The sequence below is a fragment of the Natrix helvetica genome, assembly GCF_964273705.1.
Source record: "Natrix helvetica genome assembly, chromosome: 7".
NCBI lineage: Eukaryota > Metazoa > Chordata > Lepidosauria > Squamata > Natricidae > Natrix > Natrix helvetica.
This window is the reverse complement of record NC_138558.1, coordinates 25024590-25047115: the sequence shown is the minus strand read 5'-3', so window position 1 is coordinate 25047115 and position 22526 is coordinate 25024590. Positions and strand designations below refer to the sequence as shown.

General features: G+C 38.7%; 1 protein-coding gene across 3 annotated transcripts in view; it reads left to right on the top strand.

The window, feature by feature from the left end:
• The window catches only part of ELOVL6 (ELOVL fatty acid elongase 6), a 67405-nt gene that overhangs the window by 29154 nt on the left and 15725 nt on the right, over positions 1-22526 (top strand). For all 3 annotated transcript variants that reach the window (XM_081959733.1, XM_081959734.1, XM_081959735.1), the window contains exon 2: positions 18669-18800. In XM_081959733.1, the coding sequence (XP_081815859.1) occupies positions 18669-18800 (132 nt within the window). The remainder of the gene's footprint in view (positions 1-18668; positions 18801-22526) is intronic.

Here is a 22526-nt window from a genome sequence, read left to right as displayed (position 1 = left end):
CAATACAATAAAACCAGTCATAATAATTAAATACATTTAAGCTACATTTAAAATACATTTGGAGGGGGAGATAGGCTGTACTAAGAAATAAATACCTAAAAACATCACAATTAAAACCCCAAACCCTAAAATAAAATAAATCCCTGGGAGGTAAAACTAAGAAAGTGCCAGGCCAGCTGATTGAAATAGGTGAGTCTTTAACTTTTGCCGGAAGGAACGGAGGTCGGTGGTAGTTCGAATGTCTGGGGGGAGGTCATTCCAGAGGGTTGGGCCCATCACAGAGAAGGATCTACTCCTAGGTGTCGCCCGCTGGCATTGCCTAGCAGACGGCACCAGGAGGAGCCCCTCCCTGTGTGAGCGGATAGGTCGCAGGGACGTATGTGGTAGGATGCGATCCTGCAGATAACTAGGTCCTCTGCCATGGAGCGCTTTAAAGATGGTAATCAATACCTTGAAACGCACCCGAAAGGCCACAGGTAGCCAGTGCAGCTCGCGCAGGAGAGGTGTTACGTGGGAGTAACGTGTACGTCCCATAATAACCCGCGCGGCTGCGTTCTGAACTAGCTGCAGTCTCCGGATGCGTCCCAAGGGAAGCCCCCTGTAGAGGGCATTGCAGTAGTCCAGGCGAGACGTCACCAGCGCATGAGTGACCGTGCGCAGGGCACTCCGGTCCAGTAGGGGGCGCAATTGGCGCACCAGGCGAACCTGGTGGAACGCCCCCCTTGCCACGGCTGCCACATGGTCCTCCATTGACAGCCGGGCATCAAGGAGGACGCCCAAATTGCGCGCCCGCTCCACAGGGGACAGTTGTTCGCCCCCTATGGCCAGCGATGGAGTCAGCTGGCTGAACCGAGGTGCCGGTAACCACAGCCACTCGGTCTTGGAGGGGTTGAGTTTGAGTCTGTTGTCCCCCATCCAGACCCCGACGGCTTCCAAACACCGGGACATCACTTCGACAGCCTCGTTGGGGTGGTTTGGGGTTGAAATATACAGCTGAGTATCATCAGCGTAAAGATGGTACTCAACCCCAAAACCACGGATGATCTCACCCAGCGGCTTCACATATGCGTTGAACAGAAGAGGCGAGAGGACCGACCCCTGTGGCACCCCACAAGTGAGTGGCCTCAGGGACGACCTCTGCCCCCCTGTCAACACACATTGCTTCCGGTCGGAGAGGTAGGAGCCAAACCACCGCAAAACGGTGCCTCCGACTCCCATCCCCTCCAACCGGCGCAATAGGATACCATGGTCGATGGTATCAAAAGCCGCCGAGAGGTCTAATAGGACCAGGATAGAGGAACAACCCCTATCTCTGGCCCTCCAGAGATCATCAACCAACGCGACCAAGGCTGTCTCAGTGCTGTGCCCGGGTCGGAAGCCGGACTGGCGTGGGTCTAGATAATCGGATTCGTCTAGGTGTCGTGGAAATTGCTGCGCCACCACATTCTCAACAACCTTCGCCAAGAAGGGGAGGTTGGAGACTGGACGATAGTTAGCTAGCTCCATTGGGTCGAGCGAAGGCCTCTTGAGCAAGGGTCTCACCACCGCCTCTTTCAAGGCGGTTGGTAAGTATCCCTCACCCAGTGAGGCGCTCACCAGGCCCAGGAGCCAGCCTCGTGTCACCTCCCAGGCTGCCAGTACCAGCCAGGAAGGGCACGGGTCCGTTAAACAAGTGGTGGGTCGCAGCCGTCCACGCAACCTGTCCAAATCCTCGGGGGCAACAGAGTCAAACTCCTCCCAGAATGGTCTCTCAAGACTCGCTGTTGGCGGCTCGTCTGGTCCACATGAAGATTAGCAGAAGATTATAGTTGTTTTATAGGGACACGGTGGCTCAGTGGCTAAGAGACTAGCTTGTCGAACAGAAAGTTGGGTGGTTTGAATCCCTAGCGCCGCATAACAGAGTGAGCTCCCGTTAGTTGTCCCGGCTTCTGCCAACCTAGAAGTTCGAAAGCATGTAAAATGCAAGTGGAAAAATAGGAACCTTTGTTGGGAATGTAACAGTGTGCCGTGCACCTTTGGCGTCTGGTCATGCCAGCCACATGACCATGGAGACGTCTTTGGATAGCGCTGGCTCTTTGGCTTTGAAATGTAGATGAGCACCACCCCCTAGAGTTGGGGATCAACTAGCACATATGTGTGAGGGGAACCTTTATCTTTTATAGTTTTATACTTTATATTTCTTATTGTTGCGATGAGCCACATATAATTACTTAAGATGGGCAGCCATGTAGATCTTTTAAACTGATTAATTTAAAATGTAAGTTATTTGATTGCTTGTGGGCTGCCAAGAGTCAGGTTATGAAGCAGTTTATACATTTTTATAGCAAATACATGCGTATGCCTGCATGTATACCAATCTAAAGAGCCTTTTAAAGTTTTCATAAGTAATAACCGTTCCCCCACTGAGAAATATAATTAATCTCAGGGTATAAATTAAAGCAAGCACACTTGAACTAATCTGGCAATATTATAGTTCATATTGAAGGGTTCCTTTTATGTTGAAGGATGAAAAATGTTCATCTACTTCAGGTCTAGCTGTTCAATTCAGCGAGGTCTCAATAAAGTGATCCTGGCCATTGCAGGATTTTTCCTATGCAGACAATCTGCTCTATTGCTTGCCTCATTTGGATGTGATGCCAGTCTTTGGGAGTTTGGAAGCCACCCCTGTGGCTTGAGAATGGTAGTTCTCAAAAGATAGTAAACAATAGAGTAGTTGTAAATGAGATACTAGCGTTTAAGCCACCAGCAACCCTTTTCTTTTTATTAAAATGAAAACACTTATTTCATACGAGAGAGGTGCATGATTCACGAATTAGTAGCATGACTATTTTTTGAGAAGAGAGGCAAGATATGCATATTTTCTAGGAAAATGTACATATTACTATATTGTCTTAGAAAGAATAATTTATGAACTTGTCATAGAAATAAAATGTGTACTGAGGAAAATAGAGCTAAGCTAAGCCAAGTAAAGCTGCTTACCTTGTATTAGAGAAATTTATTTATTTATTTTATTATTCATATTTATAGACCGCCCCTTCTCCCGAAAGGGACTCGGGGCGGTGTACAGTCACTAAAATATGTTATAAAATACATACATAAAACAGTTAAATAATTAAATACGTAGGTGGAGGAGGTTGCAAGACTGTATATAGAATAATAAATATAGTACATTAAAAGCTTATTAAAACCCCAAACCCAATTAAAATGAATAAATCCCCGGGAGGTAAAACTAAGAAAGTGCCAGGCCAGCTGATTGAAATAGGTGAGTCTTTAACTTTTGCTGGAAGGAACGGAGGTCGGTGGTAGTTCGAATGTCTGGGGGGAGGTCATTCCAGAGGGTTGGGCCCATCACAGAGAAGGATCTACTCCTAGGTGTCGCCCACTGGCATTGCCTAGCAGACGGCACCAGGAGGAGCCCCTCTCTGTGTGAGCGGATAGGTCGCAGGGACGTGTGTGGTAGGATGCGAGAAAGTATAAATTAGGAAGAATTCTTCCTTGTTCACAGTTGTTTCAGAAATGTTAGTAGACGGTTAAAGCTTGACTTTTTATTGTGTTCTATTTTAAACAGTCAGAAGACAAATGGAGGTATAAAAAAGGAAGACATCAGAAAAGATTCATTGTGGCATTTTAGAAATGCTTAGAAAAGGCGAATATTAAATTCAAATCCTCAACATATAAAGTGCAGCTAGAATATAATCAGCTTAGATACTGGAAATTCTAAGAGTTATCCATTCTTCAGAATCACTAAGGGTCAGGGAGAAAAGAAGTTTAATAAATTATGGTTGATTGCATAGTCATCCAGGAGTTTAAACTGGATTTAGCATTTTTGCCCACTTATTATTCTGATTTTTTGCATAATCAGTCAGATGTTTGGAATGAGTTTGGCATTTTTATCACTGGTTGAGTTCTTCCCAAGGAGATAGGATAGGTAGATGTTGTTGGCCTTGTCCAGGCAGTCACAAGGAATCAAAAAACTGACAGGAAGGTATCCCCCCCCCCCCCAAATTAAAAAAAAAGTATGTTAATGTGTAATTTATCTGTCTAAAATATAATTATGTATTTGTATCTCATAACAATAAAAGCTTCAGAACTGGTATCAAAAACATGGTGAAGTTTATTATAAATATATACTGCAAATAATGTTTAGTGTTTTCATTTGCAACTTCCCAGACAACTGTATCTATAGAATTGGATGCTTATTCATTACTAGCAGTTGGTACACTGCAGTACACTATAGGCAATAAGAGCTGTGTCAGTGTGATTTTCATGGAACACAATAAACACTCATGCCCCTTAGAGAGGAAGGAACATAATACTTTGGAGATCTCTTAACACTGCTAGGGTACTAATGTAACATTGTATAATATTAACATAGCATAACTTAATTTGTTTGCAATTTGCATAGCATAGCATAGTTTGTAATTTGGCACATGCAAAGATTTTAGGTAATCAAACCTGCTCTTCATATTTCTGAAATATGAGTATAAACTTGTTGCAACTTTGTTGAACATGCTCTATTTTTAATACCTTCAGTTTTTTTAGCCTTATTATTTTCAATTTGAGTCTTCATCTTTTTGAAAATATTATCTTTCTCAACTCTACTAGGAAGGGAAGAGAACATTCACTCACTCAGCACTGACCTGCCTTAGTGTCTAAACTTCTCTGTTCCAAACTTGTAAATCTTGTAAGCCTCTTCTGTCTCTTTATCCTCTACATGTTTTTTTCAATCCTGCTTAGACAGGTCCAACTGGAAGAAGCAGTGATATCTCATTTCCAGAACACATTGCAATTCCCAGAATACTAATCTATCATGGAAGCCTGAATGGAAAGGAAAATTTATTTTCCTATTTAGGTTGTTTTGCTTGATCTATTTATCCATGGATTTATTTATAATATTTGTAGATTGCACCAGTCATGAGACTCTAGGTTGTGTAGAACCACTAGAACACAACAGTTTCACAACAGTGAAAACAAAGCTATAAAACAAAATGAGAAAAAGAAGGGAATAGGAACTGCAATTCAGTGCATCTTCATTTAAGACATAAAGACATGCCTTTGTTTAGTGCAGCAGAATATAGGGACAACACAGATAGTACTTAAGCGATGACCTCAACTGGGACCAGAATTTCTGTTACTAAGCCACATAGTTGTTATCAGCACTGAGTGGGACCAGCCTTGGAACATAGAACAATAGAGCTGGAAGGGACCTTGGAGATGTTCTAATTCAACCCCCTGCTCAGGCAGGAGATCTTAAACCTTGTTGTCCAGTGTTTGAAAGCATCCAGTGATGGAGCACCCACAATTTCACAATTCAGATCTTCATACTTTGTGATCTTCTCTATTGTCTTCTATTCTACTACTCCCTGGTATTGCAATATAAATTATTCCCCACTTTCTTCTTTTCAGCCACAGTTATATATATGGTATATTATGAGCCAAGATTTTTTCAGTCGGTATTCGGTAATCACACAATATTTCATTTCTTACTTCTTTTCAGTCAATGTTCCACCTATTTTTTCATTACTGGCAATTGATAATTTTTACAGATGTTCCAATGAATCATTTCGATGACTGTGCTATGTCGTTAATAATCAGTTTTCTGATCTTCTTGCACGAACTAAATATATGATCTGCTTATTTGCAAAATCTGGGTTTGAAGAGAGTTCAGTTATGGCCTTGATTTTATTAGTTCAATAGTGTGCACTTGCACAGCCAAAATCAAGTCTTTGGGTTTTTTTCTTTCTTTTTAATGTTTCCAATGAAAGTCATTGGTAGGTTTATCTTTATCCACTTTACCCTTGATCTTTTTAGATATTGATTGTGCAATACTTTTCCTTGCTAGCATTCTGTTTGTGTTTTCCTAACGTTATTTTGATGCTCACTTTTTGTTTCCTGTATATTTAGTAAGTTCCATTTTTAACATGCATCTTTGCTTGTTCTTGGCTGTATTTTATATAATCAACCAATGTATGCTTTCCTTATTCGGCAATATATTTGGCCTGAAGTACATCTCTGCCTTCATTTCTGCGAGGCAGATATAATCTATCAATATCAGTATGGGGGTGTAATGCATAGTGAATAGTCATAGAGTTGTCTTGCTTTTTTATCCAAATTGCTAGTTTATCTTGTGTCCATTTAATAACTCCAGCAGTATATTGTATTGTTATTGTTGTTGTTTTTGTTGTTATTATTATTTAAGTTTTAATCTTCAATTTGATTCACAATTTGGAACTCATAAAAACTTAACAGTTCAAGTCCTAACCAAGGACCTAAGAGCTGTTAAGTAACACCTGAGTATATTAGTATTATTGTTATTGTTATTATTGTTATTGTTTAATTGAGATTTAATCTACAATTCAAGTCACAGTCTGGGACTGGTAAAAATTAACAGCTCAAGTCCTAACCCGGGACGTAAGACCTGTTAAGGTAGCGTCTGATTATATAGGCAGTTCCAAGTACGGTGTTTTTTTGCAAAGTAAGGATATTCAGGTTTAATAAGTTCAAAATTTCCATGTATCTAGGTAGCCTTTGGGGTATTGCTCCAAGGGCTCCTATTCTTATTGGTACAACCATTGATTGATTCCTCCACAATCGCTCAACTTCAATGTGCAAATCATAATATTTTATTTTTTCTAGCTGTTTCTCTTCAATTCGTGCATCACCTGGTATATTGCGCTTTCACTGAACCAGACTTTTTTTCTTTTCTACAGTAGTGATGTCAGGCATGTGGTAGACCGGATATCTGTCTATTTAGATCTGAAAGTTCAACAGGATCTTGACTTGATCATTTTCAAGAACTTTGTCAACATGGTGTTCCCTGTAATTTTTACTGCATTTAAACCCAAACTTCTGGCAAAGTATAATTTTGGCAACTCGATCATGACATTGTAGATAATCAGTCTGTGAAATTTTGCTGCAGGCACTGATAAGCCACTGTTTCATCTTTCTCGTTGTATAAGCGACATTTGCTGTTGTTACTGACATGTTGAATTTTTCCTTTCCTGGAATTGGTCTGTAAGGCTTACTCTTAAGCAGCCAAAATTCAGTTTCTTTCTTCAACACCCCTGATCTCAACCAGCTCCATTCTAGCTTTTTATCTGCTTTTCTTTCAAAGTCTTTCGGGTATTGACTGTGCATATGCTTTTTTTCCCCCAGTTAAAAACCTCGATGCTGAATTGTTTCCTTTCGATAGTCTGCTTTCAATCTTACTGTTTTCAAGAGGTTTCCCTTGTTCCCATCTTTCAGCAGAGGTTCTTTTGCTTTGTTAATGTAGTCATTTAAGCCGTGTTTTTCTTCTTCCACAGTTTGTTTCACCTGTAAGAATTCTCTGCCACCCTAAAGTACAATTGATCAATAGCACTTTTTGGGTGCAGAGCATAGTGCACTGTCATTAGCTTTCTTGTCTTTCGATCCAGGTTATCCGGTTCTAGTTGAGTCCGATCAATTATTCCAGCTGAGTATCATATTACAGACACTGTCCTGGTGTTAACTGCCTTTATGGTATTTCTTCCAATCAGTTTTGATCTCAAGACTTTCTGGACTCATTTTATATATTTTGTTGAAGTAGGACTCGCTTTATGTATTTTGTGTTGGGTTTTTAAAAATTATTATTGTTGTTGCTGTTGTTCGTTAATCTTCAGTTCGATTCACAGTCTGGGACTGGTAAAAACGTAACAGTTCAAATCCTAACCCAGGACCTTAAAGCTGTTAAGGTAGCATCTAAGTTAGTGATTGGAGTCAAAAAAATTTACTACCGGTTCTGTGGGCATGGCTTGGTGGGTGTGGCTTGGTGGGTGTGGCAGGGGAAGGATACTGTAAAATCTCAATTCTCATTCCATTCCAGGGCAAAAATCCCCATTCTTCCCAATCAGGTGGGACTTGGGAGGCAGAGAATTGATGGGGGGCAGCCCAGTCAGAGGTGGTATTTACTGGTTTTCCAAACCACTCAAAATTTCTGCTACCGGTTCTCCATAACCTGCTGAATACCACTTTTGATCTGAGTATATAGACAATTCATAGTAGGGTGGGTTTTGTTTGCAAAGTCAGAATATTCAGGTCTAATATTTCAAAATTTCTATCTATCTAGGCAGCCCTTTGAGTATTGCTGCAGCAGCTCCCATTACTATTGGTACAACCATTGATTTCTTCCTCCATAATCACTCAACTTGCAAATCACAATATTTTGTTATTTTTTTCTAGCTGTTTCTCAATTCATGCATCACCTGGTATTGTAATATCAATGAACCAGACTTTTTTCTTTTCCACAATAGTGATGCTCAGCATGTTGTTGTTGTTGTTGTTGTTGTTGTTGTTGTTGTTGTTTGTTATTAATTAATTCATTCTTTTGGTCAAGTTGACAAACATACCAGAGTTGGGTTGTTCCTGGTTCAGCCCGGTTTGGCCGAACCGGTAGTGGGATTCAGGCCTGGGTTTCAGAGCCAGCAGCGACCCTAGCCTGCCACGCCCCCGAACCGGTTCCCTTGCCACCACTGGGCACCGCCATTTTGGTTTTTAGTGACTGCGCATGCGCAGTTCACTGTAAATTGTTCTGCGCATGCGTGAAGAACAATTTACATTGAACAGCGCACGCAGCATGTAGTAAAACCAGCAGCAACCCACCCCTGAAATATACCTAAGGCTTCTAATTCCTATTTTTGCTGCAACAATACACTAACATAGTCTAAGAATGCAGGATGGCAGATTCCAGTGAAGGTTTGAAAAGCTTAATTGTACGATCCGTTATCCAGAGAAATGATGAATTTCGTTTAACATGTTTAAGCAAAAACTGCACAATCGTCTGTAGATCCCTTCTTTCTTTCATTCTTCTTGAAGTTAGCAAAATTGGACTCAGTGGCCTATGTGGTTCAAAAGATCCTTCTGTCAAAGTAACAGCTCTGTTCCCACCAAGGTTTTCTCTTTGCAACTTTGATTGTTTATTGTGGGAAAGGAGCCAACATATACTAAATACATTGCTTAAAGTTGTTTGTTCCTTTCTGATAATAGGAATATCTCTGTTATCAGAATACAATGTCTTTCTGATACTGCCCACCATCCCAACTGAAAATCTCATTTTATTCATTTTTCCACATATATTGCATGAGTTGGCACATGAGTTGGGGCGTGTTGTACATACGTAAATAAAGATATTTGCATTTAGTCATAAGCAGGATCAGTTGTGACATGGTTAATATACTGTCTTTCACTATTATGAATGGTTCTTTGAACTCGTCGTTCTTTTTCCAAATTTATATACAAGAACTTGTAAAGCAAGAACATATTCAAATTCAGAATACAAATGAATGCACATACAGCAGCTTTAAACCTTTGGTATTTAATTTATATATTCTAAATAGAACTAAACAAGACATTTTTTCATCTAGGTGTATTGAACAGACAGCATCTTTGTCAAATGCCTGTTTATTGTACCACAATCTTGGCATTGGAAGGAAGGATAACATTTTTTTGGAGGAGACCATTTCTGGAGTATTCTTCTCACTAAACATAGTTCAGGCAGATGTTAAAATGTTTTTAAAGTTCTTGTACACTGTCTCATATTGCCTATGTTTTGCTAGTTGTAACAGTCTTAAATAATAATGCCACAGTAGAAATGCTGAATACATGTCTTACTCATGTAAGTAAGAGTAATTTTATTTAATTTTTTTCATCATGTATGATTTGTCTTTTATTAATTCAAAATTTCTCCCTCTGGGCTTTAATTTAATCATATGAAATTACTGAAAAATTTAAAATATGGCTTTGCTCCCCCCCTTAGCCTTTCTGAGCATAAGATGCTATATTTTTAACTCAACAATAATTATTTTTTGGTTTGATGATAACTGAACTTAAGAACTATGCTTTCTATTCTAATATAGTGTGAACTCCACAAGATACATCAAACCGGGAAATCAACTCCATCGGAAGGTTAAACCTACTTTTATTGAAATTTGCTATAACAGAAACCTGCAAGCCTGATTTATTGTACCGCCTTCTCTTTCTTATAGTTTGGTAAATTAAGAAGGTATCTGTTTGAGTCATTTCCAAAAATTATTTTATTCTGAACTTTAAAAATCCTCTATCCCTCTTTGCTTTATTTTTCTTTATTCTGTACACATAGTGTGCCTAGTAATCTACTAAAATCTTTGGTATAATTTAGTAGTCCTTGTCAACTTCAACCACCAAAAATAGAACTTAGCACTGTGTTAGAATTTCAGTTTGCACAGGATTTATACCGAAATTAATTAATGTAACCACTAATTCAGATGTCACCAACATAGTAAAGGAATTGGAACCTCTTGTTAACAATTGCCCAACTTATAAGTCACTGTTTTTCTCACCCACAAATATATTTTGTTTGCTAGCAAGTAATTAAATGGCAGCTGTATTTATGTTAACCACAGCCAAAAAATAATGTACTGCTTAGTGTGTAAGAATAAGCAAGAAAGCAAGAAACTCCTGTCTAGAAACAATTCAGTAGAAATGGGAATAGTTAAGAGTGAAAGGTTCACTCTAGTTCACGTTCAAGCTAAAAACATCCTGTACATTCTTATTTCTTATGTTATCTATATTTGATTTTCCTATCATGAATGCAACTTCTATGTCACTAAACAAAGAATAATGCCTGTAAACAAATGGAAATAAAAATAACAAAGGAATAACTTCATAAAATTTTAGGAGCTCTGTACAAGAAATTTAGTCAAAAGCAAAAAAAAAATATGAGTGTGTACCATGGAATTCAGAGGTAGTGTTTTGCCGGTTCACACCGGTTCGACTAAACCGGTAGAGGCAGCCAAGCTGATGTCATCATGCATGCACAGAAGGTCCTGCGCATGCCCAGAAGTGCAGGCTCCCGCTACTGAACTGGTAGCGAAGAAAATAGGATTTCATACCTGATGGAATTGTTGTTGAGAATCCAACATTCCCTCCCCACTCCAGGGGAAGGTTACTGCAAAATCCCCATTTCCTCCTGATCAGCTGGGACCTGGGAGGCGGAGAATAGATGGAGGCGAGGCCAGTCAGAGGTGGTATTTACCGGTTCTCCAAACTTCTCAAAATTTCCACTACCGGTTCCAGACAGACAGACAGTATGATACTATTGCTCTTAAGGTTCAATAATATTTTTAAAATTAAAGAGGAAGACAAGTTACTAGCCTTTAGGATGGAAATGGGCTACCTAATTATCATTAAACTGTTATTTTTCTGGAAAAGAACGAAAAACAGTGTTTAGTAGAAACTTTATCAGTTTCTACTAAACAGCATTAGATTGGAGAGCTAGTTTGATGTAGTAGTTAAGGTATAGGCTAGAAACTGGAAGATTGTTAAATTTAATTCCCTTTTAGGACAAAACCAAGTGGAGAGCTAGTTTGATGTAGTAGTTAAGGTATAGGCTAGAAACTGGAAGATTGTTAATTTTAATTCCCTTTTAGGACAAAACCAAGTGGGTGACCTTGGGCTAGTCATCCTCTCTCAGCTCAAGGAAGCAGGCAAGCACAAACCGTTTCCAAAATCTCACCAAGAAAACTGCAGGAACATGTCCAGGCAATTGCCAATATTAATCAATCTACTTTTAAAAAATTGCTTAATTTAAGAAACTTATTTCATTAAAATATATACTACTGGGTTACATCACAATGATTTAAAGCAACGGGCCCAGTTTTTATGCCTATTGGCTGCCATAGCCATAGACCCATGGCTAATCCTATGCTATCCAGTTATCAGAAGGTGATCTAAACACCCACAGTACTCAGTAAGAACCCACTACCTTTCCCAAGTATGGCAGCATAGTTACAAACCAAGTATTAAGCTGCATTCATATACCACTTTTTATCTTCAAAAAATACCTCGTTGAAAATGTATATTCTATTTTGTCTTCCTCTACTTTTTTAAAACCATGTATATCACAATTTGGAAGCAAGTTTTTTAAAAGTAAAATGGGGCAAAAAAACTTTGCAGGAAGCATTTGTTGGACATACTGCACCTATCAGCACAATGCTAGAAACTCTATTTCATTATGCCAAACACACAACTTAAATCCAAAGTTTTCACTCTACATATACATTGCTTTCATGATCCTTAAAAGGACTTTAGTCCTCTTCTTTCTAGAGCAATCTTCAAAAATAGGATTTTAAAACTGGAAGACCATTCAGATTGGCAAGGATTAAAGCATAGGGAAAGGGAAGACAACAATTTGAAAAGAGGAAGTGGCTGCATCTGTACCTCCCCTACATTCTTTGCCATATTACACTAGTAGTGGGTATACTAGTACTTAAAGTTTCAGCTTACATCCAAACTGTACTACAGATAACGTGTCGTGCAGAATTTCATCAATTTTTTGATTGATGAAACAATATATTCATTGTACTTATGAATATTATTTACTTCACATTAGGACAGCATATTCGTATGTGTAGAATGGAGATTTTACAGTATCATTCTCCTGCTATGCCCACCAAGCCATGCAACGCCCACAGAACCGGTAGTAATTTTTTTTGAATCCCACCACTGCCCAGGAGCAAATGTACCAAGGAGCATTGATAATGTAATCTTGGGTATATTTAATGGAGCTTCCTCGGTGGGAGCAGGGATAGCAGAGCAGAAGATGTAAGTTGAATCCATTTAATTTGAGAAAAGATACAAGCCAGTGTCTCTGATTTAATTCCCTAAATAATAGAATCACAGAGCTGGAAAGGGCCGCTTAGGTGTTGGAATTCATTTCTACTCAGTACAGAGATACAAATTAAAGTATCTCCAGTGGGAAGGAACTCACAACCCCCTTACTTGTTTTATCCTCAATCTGCTCATGTGGTTAGGGAATATTTTCAACTGAAATCTGTCTTCCTGTAGTTTAAAATTATTATTTTACATCTTGTATTCTGAGTTTTGATTTTCTGCTTTATACTATTTTTCTCAGCTATTGTGAAAACTATTAGGTTACCCTATCCTATTTAGTCTTTCCTTCTCAAGGCTTAACATCTCCGGTTTCTAAATCTCTTTTCATAGGACTTACTTGATTTCAAAACTCAAGTTAAGGAAATCAAATACACCTGAGTGAGGAAATGTATTTGTTCCAGTTAAACTTTGTTCTATTGTTTTCAGTATGATTATGTTTAAGAATATAATGACCATGCACAGAAGTCCTGATTTGATGTTCACATAGGGTTTATATCTACCCGCAATAAGCTACCACGTTCCTAGTGCCAAATTAATGCAATCTGCAAATATCTATTAATAAGAAATCTCCATTAAGTTCAATGAGTCCTGGGCTAAGGATATGCAACCTTAAGAATAATTTCAAAAACTTCGCATAATTTTTCCTCTGTTGTAATTCAAGGAATAGCTCCACATAGTAATCTTCAACATGTGGTAATTTGGTGACAAATTAATACTACATAAGGAAACGGGCAACTGGATTTATAGTATTAGCTTGCATGACTGATAACCTAGTAAGCAAAAAATCCTGATTCTAACTGTGACTCTATGGTCATTAAGCATATTACTGTGGCTTCAGCGGGATCATATAACCACAGGGTTCTGTAACGGTCCAAATAAGTACTGATTGCCAAATGCCAAAATTGCAATCACGTGACCATGGGAATGTTGCAACAGCCACAACGTTAAGGACTGTCATGAATCTCCATTTTTCAAGCCATTAAAACTTCAAACAGTTACTGAACGAATGGTCAGTAAGTGAGAACTACCTCTATGTATTGCAACAGACACCAAATCTTTGAAATCAAGTTGAGGAAGGCTAACACTATCCAATGTGCAAGATACCCATAAAGCTAGCAGATGCAGCAAAGAGTTGGCTTGTTTTACCTTTGTTTCTCATCTAGTTTGAATGTTTACACATAGGATGAGGCTATATGGAGAATCCAAAGGTACTAGCAACAAAGAATTGATTCTAAACAAGGACAATTTTTTTAAAAAAAATCAAGACTTGTCTGTATTTTTGTTTCCTTTTCATTTCTTTCATCGCAAGCTTGTTTAATAACATCAACTTTTTAAAGCATATAACTATGGTGTTTCCATGTCCTTACTTTATGCCAGAAAATGTGTGAACCCAAAATTGGGAAGCAAAGATAGAGTTCCAACACCTATTTATTCTAGTTTTCAAATTGGCAAACCCTAAGGCATAATGTTCCACTCAACACCTGCTAAGAAGGCAACAAAAATAGGAGTTTTATCAAGCTGTGAGTGAAAATAGTATGTAAAATTCAATGCAATATGTTTAACAGTATGGACTTGCTGTTTATTATTCTTGCTTTGTTAGTGACTGTTATTTTCATTGTGACTTAAAAAGAAATCAATCATTAAAAGTAACTTCTGGTTTAGAATTAAACATTTTCCACATGAAGGATTTTCCTTCATCTGCAATCATTGCAAAATGATGTTTCTCCCTTTGAAGGACAGAGAACCAAAGAGTTGAACTGGAATAGATATCTTGAAAATTCTTAATATTGGTTGATATAGTTCTGCCCATTGTACTTGAACACTGTTACATTTAGAGTTTGTTTGATTTTCATTGGTATTTTCCAGTCAGCAATTGGTTCAAGAATTATCCCTAACTTCTCAGATTAAGATAGGCATTTTAGCATGTTCATTGTATTGCTTTTTTGATCATTGAAATATGTAGTCATTTAAGATAAATGCAGTAATAAGCTATTCATCCATGTCACAAATCACACTCTTCCTGTAAGTAAAACTATGAAAGGCATTCAGCTGCCATACATCTACCTACCCAGGGGTGGGCTGCTATGGGTTCCCCCAGGTTCGGGAGAACCCTTAGCTAATGTTATGGCCAGTTCTGAGAATCTCGAAACCCCCAACCCTGGCCGGCCCCGCCCACTCCTCCCCTCCCAGGAGTCTGCAGCATTGTTCCCTCTAAGCTGCGCGCCTGCGCAGCCGCGCAGATAACAAGGAAACACCATGCACAAGTTTTAAACTGCGCGCAGTGTTTTTTAATATTTTAAAATGTGAGTGAAAATATCCCCCCTCCCTCCCTTCTCTCTGTCTGCACCGAACTCTCTCTTCCATGATTGGTGAAATCAAGGAAGATTCTGCCCGGAGACTGATGACGTTGCAGAATGGAGAATTCCCATTGGTCCTGTGAGGCTTCATTGGTTCCTGGGAAAACGTGATTCGCTGGTTGTAGCCTGCTTTTCTCTGCATATCCGGGGTTTCTAAGGCATTGCATCGTCTGAAGCCCCGTTCTGGACTGGGCAATCTTTCTGCGATCCCTTCGCTTTGGGGGGAGAGGGAAGCAGCGTGGAATTGGACTGTCTGAGCCAAAGGGGTCCACGGGATCTTGAGACTGGACTTTTGAGCATTACCATTCCACTCTTTCTTTTCCCTTTCTGTCCTTCTATCTTCCTTTGCTTTTCATTTTTTCCTTTCATTTCTCCTTTCCTTTCCTTTTTCCTTTCCTTCTTTTCCATTTCCTTTCCTTTTTCCTTTCCTTTTCTTCTTTCCCATTTCCTTTCCTTTCCCTCCCCCTCCCTTCCCTTCCTTCCTTCCTGGGAATCTGAGGGAGAGGGAGGGGACCCTTTTCCTACTTGCCCCCCTCCCCAACATCTGCTCTGATGGCAATTATGGCTAAAAAAAAATCAGGTGCTCAGGGATGAAAATGTGCCGCTCAAACACTATATTTTTCCGCACACACTGAAAAAAAATTAGAGGGAACATTGGTCTCCAGGTGGCCTGTTGGATGCGAGAGAAGTGCAGGGCCTGTGTGGAGGCTCGAGGCGGAGGAAAAACAGACCTTCCGGAAGGCCAGAAATGTTTCCAGCCTCTGGAGGGCCTTCAGCGCCTGGGGGAAGCAGTTTTCACCCTCCCAGAGGCTCAAGGAAAGCTTCCAGAGCCTGGGGAAGGCGAAAATGCCCCCCTGCCATAGTGCAGGAGGCCGACAAGGTCATGCCTAACCTGTGAAGAAAGAGTCCACTTTACTGACTCCTTACATAGATAAAGAGAATGTGCAGATAATTTGGCATTTATGACCTTTAGAAATCTGAAATAAGGAGCTAATTAAAAAGTTGTGAAATGACCTGATGTATAAATATAGTTGTTGACCTACTTAAGATAATTTGAGTTAATGTCATGGATAATTTGGACAACATTTTTGCTTAACTGTAGTTTTCTTATAGGTAGAAAAAAATGGAATGAGATCCAAGCATTCCATTTTTTCAGGCATTCCCTAAATGGAGTTAAGTCCCATGGTGCTCAGCTGTGCTTAAAACATATCTGTCTACATACATACACATACACACTGTGAGACAAATTATCTTCATAATTCTGTAATGTTTAATATAAATTTACAATCGGGACAATTATTTAAAGAGCTACTTAGCTATTCCAAAGAATTTGGGCCCAAGCTGTACCATTATGAATATTTATGAAAGTTATAAGACTCCCTTGCAATCACTGAACTTGAGGCAGCTTACAGAAGCTACAGTATAAAAACAAGAGACATACTCAGAATAAAATGTCCTAATTAGTTAGAACTATTTAATTAACTAATCAATAGTTAATTAACTGTTAATAGTAGTGATAAAAATGCTAACAAAAAGTAAGGAGTTAAAATTATAGAATTGTAAAAATAAGCACAAAGGAGCCAAGATAAAATTGAATTTATCTGAGTTGGGAAACAATAATTCTTTATTTGAACTGCTTTGTGACGCAGTGCGATCAGATTCAACCCAAAGTCAGGCAGTCAATCATTCTCTGTCTCTCTGTCTTTCCTTCCATCCATCCATCCATCCATCTATCTAATCTCCAAAGCACCTGAAGGCAGAACAAGAAGCAATGGATAGAAACTAATCAAGGAGAGAACCAACCTGGAAATGAGAAATTTCCTGACAATTAGAACAATTAATTAGTGGAATGGCTTGCCATCAGAAGTTGTGAGTGTTTCATCTTTGGAGGTTATCAAGAAGAAATTGGATAACCATTTGTTTAAAATGTCTTCTGCTTGAGCTGGGGGGTTGGATTAGAACACCTCCGGGCTGTTTGTTTGTCCGTCCATCGGTTTTTCTGTCTATCTCCTTCATAAGCATGGTAGAGGAGAATGCTATTCTACCAATGAGAAAGATAAACGCAGCTGGATTTGATTAATATTTTGATGGGAGATCATTAGCATTTCCCGGACTACAGTTTATATGGAGGAGAGGGTAGGAAAAAAATAATGAGAAACTAATTCTGTGTTATTGCCAAAAACCCTATAGAGATATGTCCCTGCAGTCAGCAGCAAAAGCCAAGCTCAGTGTGAAGGAAACTATTTTTACTTGTCCTTCATAAGTGATGTATAAAATAACCATGGAGAAAGGAAGACATAAGGTTAAAATGCACCTTGGCAGTTCAGCAAGACACCACCTTCTGGATTCAATGTTATGTTGAAGGATTTCAACTACGAAACTGTTTACCTGTTCTGTAAGGTAACAGCTAGATAACTTTCTGTCTTCCAACTGCCCTAAACAAATTGGGAATATGTCACTAGAAATTTCTGAATTGTTACTGAAGCTGCGGTGCCTTATGCTTATGTTTCAACTCTAATTTGAGGTCAGTGCAAGGCACATATTTTTATTATGCTAGTGAAACCATATTATGTGCCTTCTGCTTTGTTACAGGCTAATCCAGTATTTGAAGTTATCATTATAATATTTTTAGGAGTATCTGGAAGCAATGAAATGCCTAGAGTAGTATTCAAAATCCCAATTAATGCTTGTAGGTTATTTCCTGATATAGATATAGGTCAGGGGTCCCCAACTGCCAGGCCGCAGCTCAGTACTGGTCCTTGAACCCTTCAGTACCGGGTTATGGAAGTGGCAGGCAAGCACGTGCATTCTCACTTGCACAAGCCGCAGGCAAGCATGTGCATATGCACACCATTTGTGCAAATGGCAAATGGGCATGACGGCTGCACACACACACTTGCCCGCCGCTTTCATGGAACCATCCCTCCCCCTCCAGTCCGCAAAGCCGGAAATATTGGAGAATTCTGATATAGGTGATATAGATATAGATAGATATAAGCTGGTTTGTTGCCTTCTATTAATACTCATCAAAAATGAGTATTAATATGTGTAAGTAATATATACGTTATTTGTCTTTCACTTTGGTTTCTATGGCGGATGAAACGCAGGACGGTCACACTGTGTTCGATATACTTATATGTAAATAATAAGAATATATTTTTTTAAAAAAGAAAAAAAAATCCCATATCATTAAAACATACAAAAAATACTTTCACTGAAAATGCTGGTCCAGTTCAGATGTAACATGGTGGCATGCTTTAATTTGTTTTCTATATTTGCAAACTTGCAAACTCATATGACATGTTGAACCATTAATTATTTAATCATGATTAGTTTACACAATGTGCTCAATCCAAACCAAAGAATTACATTATGTCTTTAAACAGCCTTATGTCAGAATACTGGATTATTACTAGGAACACAAAAAGATCACAAAGTAATTTTAACTGGGTTGCACTTTATAATTATATTTTGAGTTTATTACACAGTGGTTAATTTGCATTCAATATTCTATGTTTTGATTGACTAAAAGAAATATATCAGTATTTCATGAATGCTTTTCTTGTCACATACCTTCAAATATAGATTTTCACACTAATGGCTGATCAATTTATGATTGAGGTTTATTTCATTTTTCTTCTTTAGGAAAAAATCTTTCCTGTTTTCTGCTCTATATGCTGCCTTTATATTCGGTGGTCGGCATCTAATGAACAAAAGAGCAAAATTTGAACTAAGAAAACCATTAGTTTTGTGGTCTTTGAGTCTCGCAGTTTTCAGGTAAGCTATTTTTTGGAAGCTATTCATATTTAAATTATTAACTGGTTTAAATAAGGAAAATATTTTAAAAATTAATTTTTTACAACTGCCTTCCTCAAGCAGGAGACCTTAGAGACAGAGAATTTCAACTCTGAGAATTCCCAGCCAATATGTTTTATAATATATGTTTACCACAATTGCAAGGTGTGAGGCATTCCTTTCCCAGTTATCTGGCCACTTATTCCCTCAAGTATTAGCCTGGATTGAAATGGAAGCCTGAGGATGGCATGTTAGGGGCATCACAGGACAATGGATATGGAACCAGGGGGGGATATGTTTTATTTTTCTGCTTTGTGCCTTTATGCTCTACAGCAGGGGTGTCAAACTCACGTTGTCACCGGGCATCACATGACATATTGGGCCTTTTTTCCCCCTTCGCTAAACCAGGCATGGCCAGCGTGTGACGCAACAGTTATGCTCAAAATGGGTGCATCTAAAGTTAAGCTTTAAAATGGGTGGCTATACAATTTTTTTAGATTAAAAAAAAAACTGTCCTCCTGAAAGATGTATGTCCTTTCAAGCTTCATTAAAGCATATGAGGATTGGCTCAGGATTAAGAAACATCTGAGGAAGTAAGTACAATATTATTTTCGCCATCTTTAAATTGTGGATTTAATCTATTTACCACAGCTTTATTGTGATTCTACCTTGCAATCTTGTACTTGTCTACTCAAATTAACTCACATTGGCAGCAATGGTGCTTAATCCTACAGGAATGCACTGTAGAAGGACAGATTGTTAGTAGTCAAAACTAAGAAGAGTCTGGTAGCACTTTTCCAGCCTAACATATTTTATGAAAAGGCATAAGCTTTCATGTGCTTGAGTGTGCTACGTCATGATGTAAGATGTAACCTAAGTTTCTGTTACATATCTAAAGTTTTCTGACAGTTGAAATGTGTATGAGAGTTACTTTGGTGCATAAGTCTTAAGGAAAAAGGCAAGGCAAACTACTTCCAAAAATGTTGTTCAGGATTGACTTGGAGACAATCATCATCATCATCATAAATATTTTGATTTAGGATAATGATAGGTAGAGAGATGACAGATTTCAATGGTGGATACTCTATTGCAGGGGTGTCAAACTCAAGGCCAGGGGGGCGGATCCGGCCCACACGGTACTTAGATCTGGCCCATGGAGCCACCCTGGAAACAGTGAAGGACTGGCTTGCGGTGCTTCTGCCAGCAAAAATGAGCTCTGTTTTCAGCTGCCTCAGCCTCCTGCAACCCTCTGCCAATGAAAATATTGCGCAGGAGCTGTTTTCACTGGCAGAGCGTTCGGGCCACCACAAACGCCTCTGACAGGAGTGATGTCGAGCTGGCCACGCCCACCCCGGCCCCCTGAGGTCAAACACAGTCCTCATGCGGCCCTCAATGACATCAAATTTGACACCCCTGCTCTATTGTCTCCAACATCTGGATACCTCTGTTTTTTTAATAACCTTAAGAATATCATGTAGAAATAGGCTTCCTTCCTTTTTAGACTGCTGTTCAAATCTTCATAAATATCTCAAGACACTTTCAGGACTTAAGATTTATTACCATTACCATTATGACCACAGTTTAGCAGGCTCTTTTCTGAAAATAATCATTTGGGATTATTTAAATTTTATACCGTATTGACACATGTGTTTTGAACTGTGTTAAAGTTTACTAAGTAACTCCTTTAATTACAAGAAGATTATTTGCCATATAGAGAATTGAAACTGAAAACATTTACAAGAAGCTGCCTCATTTTGCTATAGTCATATATGATGTTTTTTAGTAACAAAATTTTATCCTATTGGGTAGCTTAAATATATTTATTTAGAGTTCTGTAAATAATATATACATTTATTTTCTTGGATTATATAATGTCTGTTGAATCTGCAATAATATTAACATATCAGAGTATTACAGGAACTTTATTTCCACACTTAGAATATCTACGTCTTCCTGAGAAGAGCATGTGTTTATTTTTAAATCTACTCCTATCAAATTTTATTAATTTACAGTATTGAATACTTTCCTAAGAAACTTGACCTTGTTTGGGGAGAATAAATTGAAACAATAGTAACTAGCAATTTGTCTAAATCTCCCTAAATATATATTTACCATATTTATAAATGCTGATTTATCTAACAAAATTTAACCAAAACAAATAAGCAGTATTTTTTTTAAAAAAATTAAGCTAATGTTCATTCCATCTTTTATAATGAAAGAAGATAAATATTTATATCAATTTCTAAGAGTTGTTTACAAATGAGATTGGAAATGTTAAAGAAAAGATAAAACACTGCAATCTATTATAGATTATACTTCTTAGAGTCTTATGCCAGTTTGGCACTCTACATTTACTGGAATTGCCATCTTAAAAGCTCTTCATTCCTTCAGCCATACTGACTGGAATCTCTGGGAACTGTTCAGTCAATATATTTGAAGACTCTAAGCTGATTCCAGTCTTGGGTATCCGGATGGCCTTGAAGAATGGAAGGAGGACAATTGTATTTGGGAGCCACTGGAAAAGCTAAATCAAAAGCAGTAATGGAACTGAGCAGTGGGGAACATATGCAACTGAATTGTAGCAAGTGTTCCTGACAAATAATTAACAGAAAGCGTTATCTAGCCCAGAGGTGGGTTGATAATTTTTTTACTAACGGTTCGGGCACGCTCCTACATGCGCAGAAGTGTCCGGGCGGGTGGGCGGAGCCTCCCACTATTGGCTCGCCCGATCTGGACCGAACCGGCAGCAACCCACCTCTGATCTAGCCTCATTTACACTTCACTTGTTATTCAAAGAAGTGTAAGAGTGATTGAAGTAATATAAGAACTCATCAGATAAATAAATAAGCAAGCAAGCAAGCAAATAAACAAGCTCACAGGATCCCAGCATAGCTACAAACATTTCTTATTATCCACAAGGCTTCAAGTTCCATCTGATTTTATGTCTCTGCAATGTTTTTTAAGTAGAAAATGAGGCATAAGACTGCCATGGTGTAAAGAAAAGTTTCAAGTCTTTCTTCTTAATGGTGCTTCTGGGTCACACCAAGCACTCTTAAAAAAATAAAATGGGGAAAAAAAGTGATTTTTTTTTAATGTACCTATCTGCTCAGAAAAAGAACTTGAGATAGTATAGATCTGTCTGAGAAATTAAAGGGTTTCCTGTTGGCAGGAAACAACTTAGGCAGTTTAACTTCTCACTATTATATGATTGGTCATGCATATAATAGTAGAGATTTTGAGAGCATTCCATTAACATGCTCCACAGCCCAAATATTTGGAGACGTTTGCCTTCCTTGAATACCCATATACCTCAATGAATCCTTTATCAGAGCTATCATTCAATGACTGGCATTGTGTTCCAATTGTGTTTCTGCTACTTAGTTTTCGTGATACCTTTTTCTCTGGTAGGATCACCGAAAACAAGTACGGGTGATCCTTGCCTACTGACCATTCGTTCAGTGATGGTTCAACTACGTTGCTACTGAATAAGATTTATAACCAGTCCTTGAAGTTGCAGCTGCTGTAGTTTCCCTGTAATCACGTGATTCAGTGATCACATGATTCAGTCGCTTGGCAGCTGGCAAACATTTATGACAGTTGCAGCATTCAGCAGTCACATGATTACCATTTGCAACCCTCACAACTAGATTCCACCAAAAATGTCAGTGAGGAAGCCTTCAGGAAGCCACAAGTCATTGTCATGTGACA